This window comes from Somniosus microcephalus, chromosome 22 (assembly GCF_052327205.1).
Source record: "Somniosus microcephalus isolate GS21.2 chromosome 22, FLI_Smic_1.0, whole genome shotgun sequence".
Classification (NCBI taxonomy): domain Eukaryota; kingdom Metazoa; phylum Chordata; class Chondrichthyes; order Squaliformes; family Somniosidae; genus Somniosus; species Somniosus microcephalus.
The window spans coordinates 55993855-56006357 of NC_141008.1; the positions used below are offsets into that span (position 1 = coordinate 55993855).

A 12503-nucleotide genomic window follows, 5' to 3' on the forward strand; every position below is an offset into this window, starting at 1 on the left:
GAGAGAGAGAAGAGAGCGAGAAGAGAGCGAGAAGAGAGCGAGAAGAGAGCGAGAAGAGAGCGAGAAGAGAGCGAGAAGAGGGAGAGGAGAGAGGAGAGAGAGAGAGAGAAGAGAAAGAGAGAGAAAGAAAGAGAGAGAGAAGAGAAAGAGAGAGAAAGAAAGAGAGAAAGAAAGAGAGAGAGAGAGAGAGAGAGAGAGAGAGAGAGAAAGAGAGAAAGAGAGAGAGAAAGAGAGAGAGAAAGAGAGAGAGAGAGAGAGAGAGAAAGAGAGAGAAAGAGAGGAGAGAGAAGAGAGAGAGAAGAGAGAGAGGAGAGAGAAGAGAGAAGAGAGAAGAGAGAGGAGAGGAGAGAGAAGAGAGAGAGAAGAGAGAGAAAAAGAGAGAGAGAGAAAAAAAGAGAAAGAGGAGAGAGAGAGAAAGAGAGAGAGAGAGAAAGAGAGAAAGAGAGAGAGAAAGAGAAAGAGAGAGAGAGAAAGATAGAGAGAGAAAGAGAAAGAGAGAGAAAGAGAAAGAAAGAAAGAAAGAAAGAAAGAAAGGAGAGAAAGGAGAAAGACAAAGAGTTAAAAGTCACAGGGGAGCCGGGCATTCAGCAAGGGCTGTGTGCAGGGCACAGCGTTCGGGGGGTCATCCATCAAGGGGAGGGGAAATGTAGAGCCGTGTGTGCAGGTAAACAGACTGGGTACATTACAGCTCCGAAATCACACTTAATCATCGCACTCTCAACCAGCAAAGTGGGTCAGGAGCGGAGCGATCCTGATTGGAATCTTTGAAAAATAAATGTAACAGAAAATGCAAGATAGAATGATAAAGCAAAAAGGTTGGGGGGAGGGGGGGTTAAATAAAAGAAAGCCGAAGAGCATGTACACAAAACCACCCTGGTAACCTCATTACTGTCATTCAACATTAGGCTGTTTTCCAGCACTCGTCCTGTGGCCCTGCTTCTGCCTCGTCTCGTCTCGTCTCTCCGAACCAGATAGTTTCATTGGGAGTCGTGCAAAAATAGCTGTGGGAAATTAAGCAGGATTCTGTGCTAAACAAAGAGCTTTCCAGCCTCACCTAACCCCCTTCCCCGGTGTCCTTTTACACCCCAGCTCCCTACACTCACCACAAAGCAGGCTCCAGTGCCTCTTTGCTCCATCCATTGCTTTTTATTGCACGGAGCTGATTTATACACCTAGGTCACCCCTGCTCATTTTCAAAGCTTTCTCGACAACCTTTTAAAATACATATACATGCACGTATAAAAAAAAAGAGACTTCAAGGCAAATCTAAATTGGATGCAGTTGCAGAAGGCGGAGGTCTCGGAAAGTATTGAGAAGCTGCGTTTCATTCCTGGTGTCTAAGTGGGACTTAAAAGGGGCCACGATTGTCAAGGAATTTTTCAGCTTGCAAGTCACATATAAGCGTCTCTCCGAGGGAGCAGGGCTCGACTTCGGCAGGGGTGAAAACGGTCACAGCTATGCGTGCACTCTCAATAAACACCTGAATAATCGCACGGTACCAGCAGTCTCACACAGCCAGGGCTGGTTAGGCTTTTAATAGAATCCACTCCCCCCACCCTCCCAAAAAGAATGCCAGAAGTCATATACACAGCGGAGAATTTTTAATTTAAACCCAGCTATTAGGTGTGCAAGCAGCAATTTCCCAAATGCAAATTGCTTTTCTCCTCCATAAAAAATTGACACTGCTCGTTTCAACTATTGCCAACAAGGAGCCCCAAACGTTAACTCCACAGAGGGCCGCTTCCTGAAGGACTGCTCTACAAGAGATGCGTACAACGCTGAATAGTAAGGACCACAGTCAGAGACTGACTACACGTGCATGGAATAGACCCAGCCTCGGACTCGAGGGAGAATACTAGGAAAGTCTACTCTCGGAATCCAGAGCTCCCACTAGCCATTCAATCAAAAAAGGAGTCCGATTTGACAGCAAAGCTCGCAACGGTTGAGCCTCCCGCTGGCGCCTCTGTAACGCAAGTCAAACCGAGCCGAACGCAAACTGAAGGTGGTTTTGACTGCCTGGCGTAATCTAACCCGACGGTCCAGTGCGGTATCAAGGGAGCGCGGCGCTCGCAAGAGGGCGCCGTGCCTTAGAGGCGACACTGAACCGAGATCCCAACTGCCCGCCCAGGTGGTTTCAGGCAGAGAAGTCTCAGCATCCCGTGGCAGCGAGTTTGTGGGATCTTGCAGTGCACAAAAACGGCTGCCTACACAACAATCACTGCACGTCAGAAGTAATTAATTGTGCGTGAAGTGCTTTAGGATAATGTCCGCCCCCCCCCCAGATGTGGCGAAGCGGTATCGAAACATCACGCCTTTCTTGACATTCAAGTTCACGGATGGCAGGCGAGGAGCACTGCGCCATTGAGCGGCGGGACACTGGCTTGACCCCCGCGCGTACCGCGATCCTGACCTCGCCCTCAAGCAGTGCAGAGAGGGCAATGCTCAGACACGAGAGCGACCGTTGCCCCGGGGATGCGCTCCTAAGCTGGCTGCGACCGCCACGGGCAACAGTGCAGAGTTGTAGCACAGCCAGGGGAAACAAAATAGCGGCAGTTTACCTCAAGTTAAAAAAATCACAAGAATGATTTCAATACAAGTCCTCACCAGAGAAAACCTCCACCAACATAGTTACACCATGTGACAGCACCTTCTATCTGTGACTACTCATCTTGGGCAGGCCTTTCATTGCCTCGCTTCTCATTTTTGCATTCTCCCCATGACATCTCTCAAGAGTCAAGCACAAAGCCAGTTAGAAAAATACTAAAAAAAAAACTGCTTGAAATGGCAAATTAAACTGGGCGGCTGAAAAAATAAATTAGATCCCTCCGTGGTCTGCAAAGCCACGACCAGTGCTGCTTCCCTCGCCTCCAACACCCTTTCTCCAGCACTCCACTTTTTAATTCTTAATGCAACCACCCCGACTCTGCCCTATTCATCAATACAAAGCCAAGCACAGGTTTATATACAGTTCATTCTGCACGCCAGATTGCATTACACGTTGTGTTAAGCTCTGTGCGCATAACGCACTGCCACAGATCAAACAGTTCCTGCATTAATATAATTTTAGTGCTATTCACACAAGGGCTATTGAGTGAGATTTTTTCTTTTCATTACCATCCCATTATGTTCGGTGGTAGGTTACTGGTGTGAAAATGTTCCATTAAATTAAAAAAAGTGATTTCCAGGAATCCATTTGAAGGGGTGGGGTGGCCCCTCGGAAAAGGCTGGTTAGTGATCAGATTGCACGCCGTCTCAAAAATTAAAGTGTATATTTTATTCTTACATTTCAGAAGAGGAGCCCACCGCCCCCACCCCGCCCCCCGGTGGTTGCCCTGTTTAAGTTAGCGTGATGCTGCTGCTCGTGTCAAGAGTGACCATTTATAAAATAGGAACGCTGAGGGAACAGCTCCACTTCCTGCCTCCCCAGGTGGCACAGACAAGACAGGTGTCGTCGCTCACTGTACACAGGCACCAACCGAAGGGGCTGAGCTGCAGCACGCAGCCCTAAACCATTGCGCCGCAGCGCTAAGAAGTTTCGATTCGTTTCTCCGCAAAACCTGAGGCTGTCCTCCCGTGTCCTAACTCGCACCAAGTCCTGTTCACCCATCACCCCCCCCCCACCCGTACTCGCTGACCTCCATTGGCTTCCGCTTAAAGATAAGCAACACCTCGATTTTTAAAATACTCGTCCTGGTTTTCAAATCCCTCCACGGCCTCGCCCGCTCACTATCTCTGTAATCTCCTCCAGTCCCACAAACACCCCCTACCGAGAGATCTGCACTCCTCTAATTCTGGCCACTTGAGCATCCCCTTCAGCTGCCCAGGCCCTAAGCTCTGGAATTCCCTCCCTAAGCCTCTCCGTCTCTCTCCCCTCCTTTAAGACGCTCCTAAAAAACCTTCCTCACCTACCCTAATATCTCCTTATGCATCTCGGTGTCAAATTTTGTTCGAGAACGTTCCCGTGAAGCGCCTTGGGACATTTTACTCCGCTAAAAGCGCTGTATGAATACAAGTTGTTGTTGTACCACTGTGGTCACCAGATATTCAGCCCAGTGAACTGCAAGTCAGGCAGATTCTTAGCCTCCTTTCCAGTAACCAGGAGGAGGTCCGTCTTTTGAAAACATATACAATGAAAGAAAAGTACACAGAGCTAACACAGGCTTCCTTGCATGAGCACACCAACTAATTCCAGGCTACCAGAGTCCTCGAGAATGAATGCAATCAGGCTACAAGAAAATTTGCATAATTTGTCGTCTTTGACCTATTCACACCCGTCAGCCGAGAACCAAAAGCAACATTAAGCAACTCCACATGGTGACCTTCTCAATCCAAAAGGTCAAAGGGCACTGGAAGGTTCATGCTCCGTATCGCCATCTTCCATTATCACAGGACAGCCGGAGTTCAGTACACAACACACTTCTTGTTACCAAGGGCCTCAGCGACATCCTTCCCCAACTACCCCCCCCCCGCCGACCCTCTCTGCTAATTGAACAGAAATACCTAGCATGAATCCATCTGTTGTAATCGTATTTCAGCAAGATCAGAAGGAACGCGGCCTTCTACTTTACAAAAAAAAGTTATATAATAAATCACAACAACAATAAATAAAAGTCCCTCATTCAGCTTGTAAATGGCTGAGAAGCCACAGGGATTAAGATTAAATTGCAAATCAGAAGTGTAAAATAAAACACAAACAAACGTTCCCGCTGCAGAATCTCAGAGCCTCAAAAGAAACTGTGCACACGATCGTTAAAAGATTTCATTATCAACTCCAATGCAATGCTTCTCTCTTTTCCCCTCCGCAGCTACCCCCGACCCCCCACCTCAACAAAGCACCGCCCAAACCCTCCACCAATCCCTCACTGTGCCCTGGGAGAAAGAAGAAGAAAAAAAAAAAAAAATCACAGCAATGATCCTCCCACTTACCTTGGGCTGTGCTCTTCGGGGAAATGCAACCTTAGGGTCAATCTGTTGAGGCAAATCAGAGAATGGTCAGGAAATCACTGGGTGCATCCACGCCTCAGGCCATTTCAAACTAGCATGGTGTTTCTCGGGCAATAACCGCAGCAGAAACTTTCTAAGGCCAGGTCCAATCTTTTACAGAGGACTAGCCGCCATTTGCTTCCTGCACTGTTTTTGCCTTTGAACCTGTTTTAAAAAGATGTTGGCCACAGTTTTAAAGGATTATTTAAAGGCTTGGGTGTTATTTAGAAGCTGCTCGCTTGTCTGCTTTCCGTGCAATTCAACAATAATTGCCGATCAAAGCGACGGAATTAAATCTCTTTTTTTTTTCTTCTTGGCCTACACGTTCTGAACTGTGTAGTCATGTTTAAATCATCGCCTGGCTGCAGAATGCCTTATACCTCTGTTCCAGGACAGGCAGGCCTGTGGCCTTCCCTCAGGTTGTCCATTACCCCTTCCATCCACATAGCTGGACACATAAGAATTAGGAGCAGGTGTAGGCCATTCAATAAGATCATGGCTGATCTTCGACCTCCACTCCACTTTCCCGCCCAATCGCCATATCCCTCGATTCCCCGAGAGTCCAAAAATCTATCGATCTCTGTCTTGAATATACTCAACGACTGAGTCTCCACAGCCCTCTGGGGTAGAGAATTCCAAAGATTCACCATCCTCTGAGTGAAGAAATTCCTCCTCATCTTGGTCTTAAAAGGCCGACCCCTTATCCTGAAACTGTGACCCCTGGTTCTAGACTCTCCAGCCAGGGGAAACAACCTCTCAGCATCTACCCTGTCGAGCCCCCATTGCTGCCACATACTGCCAGGACTGACCCTCCAAAGGGAGGTGCCACAGACTTGGTGCCATGACGCGGCTCAGACCAAGAACGAAGCAGAGCACGCATCAAGTCTGAGCAGGCAACAAACCTATAACAACTCCACATTAAAAAAAAAAATCGGTATTAGCACCATTATGCAAGGTGAACTTTTTAAACCAGGCCACACATTCTGAACTACCTCTCTCCCGCCATACTCACCCAGTTGAGTTTTACTTAAAAGCTTTCCATGTAAATTTTCTATTCCACCCCGAACCCCACCACCCACCACCCTCCGCGCCCTAACTACTGTCGACTCCTAGTTGGGATCCAGTCCCACGGGCCCTTCAATAGCTACCCAAACCGGCCGTTACTCGTACGCAAATGCAGGCAGGCTATTCCATCATGGGGGGGGGGGGGGGGGGGGCGCCATTACAACCAAGCTCAAGCCTGTCCCCACCTGACAAACACACACACACACACACTTCCAGCAGGGGCCACTGGGTAGTAAACACAAGTGGGAACCCTGGCGATTCACCGTAGCCCATTGAAGCAGCCCTCAACACCACCCTGACTGCACGCAGCTAATGCAACACAGAGAACAGGAACCAACTTTTCCTGAACGCCAGGGCTGCCACCAGGAGAGCCACACAAGAATTACCCCACCCAACAATAACGCCTACTTGGGTCCCTGTCCTTCCAAGCTGCATGCTGGGACCGAAACCTGGTGGAGATCCAATAAGAGTCTTGATTTTTTACAGCCGAGGAGCTACGTTGTTGGGCTTGTAACTCGGAGAATCGAGTTGAAATCTTGGCACCGTGTTTACACTCTCCCCACGGGGCGATAAACCCAGGCGGTGGGGAATCTCCTTCCAACATCGCTCTGATGCCCACCGTACTAGATTCAACCAGGCAGCAACACTGATGGGGCCACCAGCTCAGTCAAGGTGTCACAATCGTCAAGGAAGAGTGCAGATGCTGGGGTTCCAAGTGGACATCGCTTAAAAGAAAAAAAAAAGTCACAGCCCCCACCCCCCCAAGGTCCCTCGCTTCAGGTGTTTCTGAAACAAATGCGACTGAGAGGCGGGCGAGAACGATGGAGACAGGACAGAGAGGGAGCTACAGGGTCCCTTCACAACCCTGAGAGAGAGGGAGAGAACTATAACCTTTACCAGCCCTTAGAGAGAAACCCCCAGGTGGATGGTTTGGGGGGGGGGGGGGGGGGGGGGGGAATGGGGGGTTTGAAATCAAGCATTGATCCCCACCCCTGATCACAATCCAGTAGTCCTTCCCCTTGAAAGGGCATGTGTGTGGGATGGCCTCAACGTCAAAGAAATTGTCAACACTCTTAAGGCTGGCTCGCGCATGGGGAATGGTCACGAGTGAGGTGTGAAAAGCTACAGGTGCCCAAAGGGACCATACCCCGGTACATGTGACTGTCGATTTTAAAGTAAAGCACGGGGGTGTGGGGAGGGGGTAAAGAGCGTACTTTTGGAGCTATCCACCTGGTAACATGTGCTCCGCAGGCTGCATTCAGATCCAGCAGGAACCTTTAACAGCTCTTCAAAAATAATATAAACCCACCAAAGGTTCTCTTTGTCCACAGATTGTTCCTGCTTCATTCATTCACTTTAGTTTCAACCCCCTGGTGAAATGGCAAACCGGATGGGGAGTAGATTTAAAGTAATTGGTAGCAGGACTAGAGAGGAGTTGGAGAAATGTTTTCACCCAGAGGGTGGCGGGGGTCTGGAACTCACTGCCTGAAAGGGTGGTCGAGGCAGAAACCCTCATCACATTTAAAAAGTACTTGGATATGCACTTGAAGTGCCGTAACCTGCAGGGCTACGGACCAAGAGCTGGAAAGTGGGGTTAGGCTGGAGAGCTCTTTTTCGGCCAAAACAAAGACAATGGGCCGAATGGCCTCCTTCTGTGCTGCAAATTGCTATGATTCTAAACTACCACCCATCACCCAGGCCGCATCACCTTCTGACGGGAGCATCAGAGCGAGAAAGCACACAACCAGAGATGCGATCAGGCTCCAGGTGTGATCCCCACCCCCCTCGCCATTACAAGTGTAACCCCGTGCATGGGAAATGACTCCAAATATCCCAGTACAAGTCTCTGGATCGACACAATAAACAGATGCCCTCAACAGCAACAGGTGTTTTGCTCCCTCCTTCGGCCCAGCAGCCCAATCCGTACTAAACCCCTGCAACACTCACACCTCACACTTCTTTTGACAGCATTAACCAGCAGCTGCAGGCGCCAGCACCTTATCCTCTGCAATGCCAGTGTAATACCCAAACTCCATTATAATTCCACAACCTGTCTCCCTCATAACCAGCACCGATCACCCACCAAAAAAACATAATACAGAACCACCATCAGGAAACCCTTTTTAATTCATTATCTTTGGTTCAAATTTACTTAAAGCACGACTGTAAAACCAGATTTGCTATAGGTCGTGATATTACTTCCTTGAGAGGCGAGCACCAATTCTAATATATTGGCAAAATAAAAGTCGCACTTTAGACACCAAAATAACTTCCACATCCACACTACCAATAAAAAAAAGGACCCCAAGAGCGGAGAATATACAATCCTCATGTTTGGGACAGTCTAACCAACAGAGAGGCCAAGAAGAATAAAAAGGGATACAAATTGACATTTCATTTACTTTTCAGGACTTTTAACAGATCAGATATATATATATTGTGCACCTTCTAGTGTTTAAAACAGGTCAATGCCAGAGCTGCTTCGAGATAGTTTTCACTGAAGCATCCATCGCTGCCAGCAAAAGTGCCGAGTTCAAACTCTCTCCTCACCCTGGACTTGGCCCTTATTCTTTCCCATGCAATGTTTTCAACGTTACAGCATTAACAACCTCCTTTGTACAGTCTGATACCTCGTGTGGTTCAAGGACGTCTAATCCGGTCTGTCAGACAGAATTAAAGAGTGGGATTTTTAATTATCTCACCCAGTGTCGGGAGAGGTTGCCTGAGAAACCAATTTCGCACCCAAAAGAATTTTCATTTGGTAGGGGTTTTAAAAAAAAAGGGAGGGGGAAAAAAAGAGAAAATCTCAACTTGAACTGGATTATTTACCCATGCCTAGACTCCCGTGTCATTCCATGTTTTTTTTAATTAACTACAAAAAAATTAGCGCTGACTAAAAACATTAAGTTGTAAATTTATAAACTAGATATTTTTTTAAACTACGAGATAAATTAGTTAGTTAGCTCTAACTAGGTAAAAAGGATATTTTTAAAAAATAAACTCTAACTACAGTCTTCTAGAAGTCACTAGACAGGAAAAAAAAACTATTTCTGATGTAGGATGTCATTACCTAAATAATGCTTTAATGCAAGTGTAAACAACAGCTTCTTTCGAGATGAATACCCAACAGATCGGTTTCCTGCCCTGAACCTTAAAACAAAGTCAAAGGGTATAGAAGACTACAAACAGATGCTAAGACACAAGAACAAAGAATGATCAACAAGAAACTGATTCATGCGATTTACAGTCAAACTCAGCTTGTGTGTCCACTCTCTTGTGTTTGGTAAACTTTCTGCTTGAAGTTGGCAGTTATGGCTTTTCTTAAAAGGGGAGAGGGGTTATTTTTTTTTTTTTTAAGTCAAAACCTTACCGTCGCCCATTTGCCTTTCATCCTGATTGTACCGCTTTGAAAAGCGATTAGAATTTAATTGCAAGACTTCCATTTAACTAGCAATTTAATCGGCCACTAGGTGGTTTGGTTGTCAATTTATGTAGCTGACATGAAATTGACAGTTAAGATGTTCCGGTGGGGTGGGAATCGAGTATTATACGTTTTCTTTCTTAAAGGGGAGTGAAGTTGCAGCAAAATAGATTTTAACACATGGCCCTAATATTCCAAGATAATTTTTGCTTCTAATAACATGAGACACATCAGGCATAAATGACCTTTAGAGAGAGAGAGGAAAAAAAATCAGTTCGTTACAGTTTTTACACTCGAAGGAAATTGACACAGAAACACACAAACATACCGTCTTGGAATCTAATTCGTGATGGGGCTGAGCTAATACTTTATCTACACTTGCAGGATCGGCAAACGTAACGAAACCGAAGCCTCTGGAATGACACAAAGAAACAAAAAGACGATGTGTAAATAACGTGCAACAGGGAGAGGGAAATAAAACACAAGTGTCAAAATATCGCTTCGATCGTACAAAGACTCAGAGAGCGTGGAAGAGAGAGCGAGCGAGAGGAGAGAGAGAGACGGGCTACAAATGTAGCGAAAAAATGCAATGCAGATATACACAAAGTATCACCTCCAAAACATCAGCACAATGTCAAAAAATAAGCTCACTGCTCCAAGACTCTTCGTTGGAGACAGTGCCACAATTAGAAGCAAACGCACTTTTTTGTCTTCGAAATGCAATCAATATCAAACTTATTCAAATCGTGAATTCTTTCCTCCTCCCACCACCCCCCCAAAAAAATTAAAATTAAAAAAAAGTAAAATAAAAAAAATCAGCGATCTTACCTGGATCGTTTCGTGGTCGGATCTCGCATTACCATACATTCTCTGATTTCACCAAATTTGCTAAAATAGTCCCTAAGGCTATCTGTAAAAAATAAAATTTGAAGAAAGGGGGAGGGAAAAAAGAGACAAACAGAAAAAAAAAGCCGGTTACTGTGTTGTCACTGGGAGCTTTCATCTGCAGTTTTACAAAAGATAATAATTGAACGCAGGGGTCGGCTAGAGGACCAAAGCAACTCCATGATGTTCCCATTACAATAACCCGGCCGCAATCACAAACAACCTTGGACAAAAAAAAAACTGGAACTAAAGAGCGATCGCCGAGAATCCCACATCACCTCCTCCTTCCATTCCTTCAGCACCCACACCGCCAACCCCCTCTCTCTTTGCAAGGTTAGGAAAGAAAAAAGAGCGCTGGAAACGGATCGAGGGACACTTTTGAGGGGGGGAAACGCCTGGGCTCTCTTACCTGGTGAGGTCTGCCAGCTGAGGCCGCCGATGAACATTTTACTGGGGGAAAACACAACAGAAGTCAGCACAGATGTCAGATCGGCCATTTTGACGTCTAACTTACAGCTAAAGAGAGAGAGAGAGAGAGAGCAAGGAGGAGGGGGGGGGGGAAGGTGGGGGAGAGGCCCGGCCATGCATCTAAAAAAAACTAAAAAGGTGCAAAGAACAAGAATGGGATGAAGAAAGAAATTTTAACAAGAAAGCGAGACAGAGAGAAACAGCAACCTCATGCAAAATTTTAAAAAGGGAAAAGTCAGGTCAGAACATACCCTGGGTCATGTTGCGAGTCGTTTGGACTGCCAGAGGTGGCTTGGCTGCCGTCTGCCTCCATAATCTAGCAAACTTTAAAAAAAAATAAAAAATAAAAAAAGACACACACAAACAAACACACACACACAAGCCAAGATAGAAAGAGCCCGGGCTCAGAGAATGGACTCGCAGCTCGTCACACGTGGGATCAGCTCGGTCCGAGCGCCTGCCCGCTGCTGCCTCAGCCCCCCACGTGGGCGGGCTCTCAGCCCCCGTCAGCCACGCCCCCCCTGGGCCAGCCCGTGTATCCAGATCCAACTCTGGCCCCGCCCCCTCCCTCCCATTGGTGGCGTCCCCCGCGCCGCTCCTCCGCCATTGGTCGCCGCTGGCTGTCCATCATCTGCTGCCTCAGCCCGCCCCACGTGGGCGGGCTCTGAGCCCCCCCCCGTCAGCCACGCCCCCCTCTCTCCGTGTATCCAAATCCAACCCTGGCCCCGCCCCCCAGCGTCCCCACCCATTGGTGGCGTCCCGCGCGCCGCTCCTCCGCCATTGGTCGCCGCTGGCTGTCCATCATCTCCCCCCTTCCCCCTCCCCGCCCGCCCGCTCGCGCTTGATTGACAAGCCCCGCTCGGCGGCCCGGCCTCGCCGCGCCTCGCCATTGGCCCCGGCCGCGCGGCTCCCCCTGTTGTCATGGAAAAGCGGTATCAATGCGAATGACGTCATTGCACAACACTTCGGGGAAGCGAGCGAGCGAGACGGAGACAGACAGAGGGAGAAACCTTTTGCACAGAATTAAAAAAAAAGAAGTTTGCTTTTGTTTTTTAAGAGTTTGCATTTCGGTGCGGAATCGAATGCTTCTGCAGCCCGCAAGGATAAAACTGTGATTGACAAGTCACCGAATACAATGCATATTTTTTTTTAAAAACAAGTGATTTCAGGGGCTTTAAAAAAAAACTTATTGCAAAGTAAATGATCAGTTGCACATTAAATAACATCTGGATCTGCAGCCCCCCCGTGCTGAGGAGAAATGAATTGTTGCATGTGGGTGATTAATGCAATTAACCTTCCCATCCAGCCGCCTTTTTTATACTTTCAATTACACTATTTTACAGCTTCTCTTTCCCTCCTACTGTCTTTTTTTATCCGTTTCGCTTTAATCTCGTTTGCTTCACTCTCAGAACACACACAAAAAAACATTGTGCATTAACCCACTATTAAGAAATCCTTCTCCACTGTCCCAGCCTTTCTGATGGAGCTCCACAGACTGTGATTTCTCGGTGTACAGGTTAGCAAAACATTTGCTCCGCTGGGTCAATCCTGTCTTGAAGTCTGGGTGGCGAGAATGGAGAGCTGACTTGCCCCCCTGATTGCGAGGGCGACGACTTATTTGCTAATTATTAATCCAAAGAGCAAAAAATATATAATTTTTTAAGGCTTGGGAATCGCTAGA

The 12503-nt window shown here is 47.3% G+C and overlaps 1 protein-coding gene across 2 annotated transcripts; it reads right to left on the minus strand.

Annotated features, from left to right (window-relative positions):
* Positions 1 to 4809: 4809 nt before the first annotated feature.
* msi1a (musashi RNA binding protein 1a) lies at positions 4810 to 11317 on the minus strand. Of its 2 annotated transcripts, XM_085964794.1 has the most exons (6): positions 11074 to 11317; positions 10764 to 10804; positions 10298 to 10379; positions 9798 to 9882; positions 9119 to 9198; positions 4908 to 4968 (listed from the first exon to the last, which is right to left on the minus strand). In XM_085964794.1, exons 1-6 carry the CDS (start codon positions 11133 to 11135, stop codon positions 4923 to 4925), a joined length of 396 nt encoding a protein of 131 aa, XP_085820920.1. In that variant the 5' UTR covers positions 11136 to 11317; the 3' UTR covers positions 4908 to 4922. The 2 variants fall into 2 exon arrangements, with proteins under 2 accessions (XP_085820919.1, XP_085820920.1); XM_085964793.1 differs by lacking the exon at positions 9119 to 9198 and having other exon boundaries at positions 4810 to 4968.
* Between the last annotated feature and the right edge of the window lie 1186 nt (positions 11318 to 12503).

Excerpts from the sequence above, each read along its gene's own strand:
- msi1a (XM_085964793.1), bottom strand. The coding sequence starts at position 11,135 with ATGGAGGCAGACGGCAGCCAAGCCACCTCTGGCAGTCCAAACGACTCG. Across the intron at positions 10,380-10,763 it reads CAGCTGGCAGACCTCACCAG|ATAGCCTTAGGGACTATTTT; the intron begins GTAAGAGAGCCC and ends TATTTTTTACAG. Across the intron at positions 9,883-10,297 it reads CCGACCACGAAACGATCCAG|AGGCTTCGGTTTCGTTACGT; the intron begins GTAAGATCGCTG and ends GTGTCATTCCAG.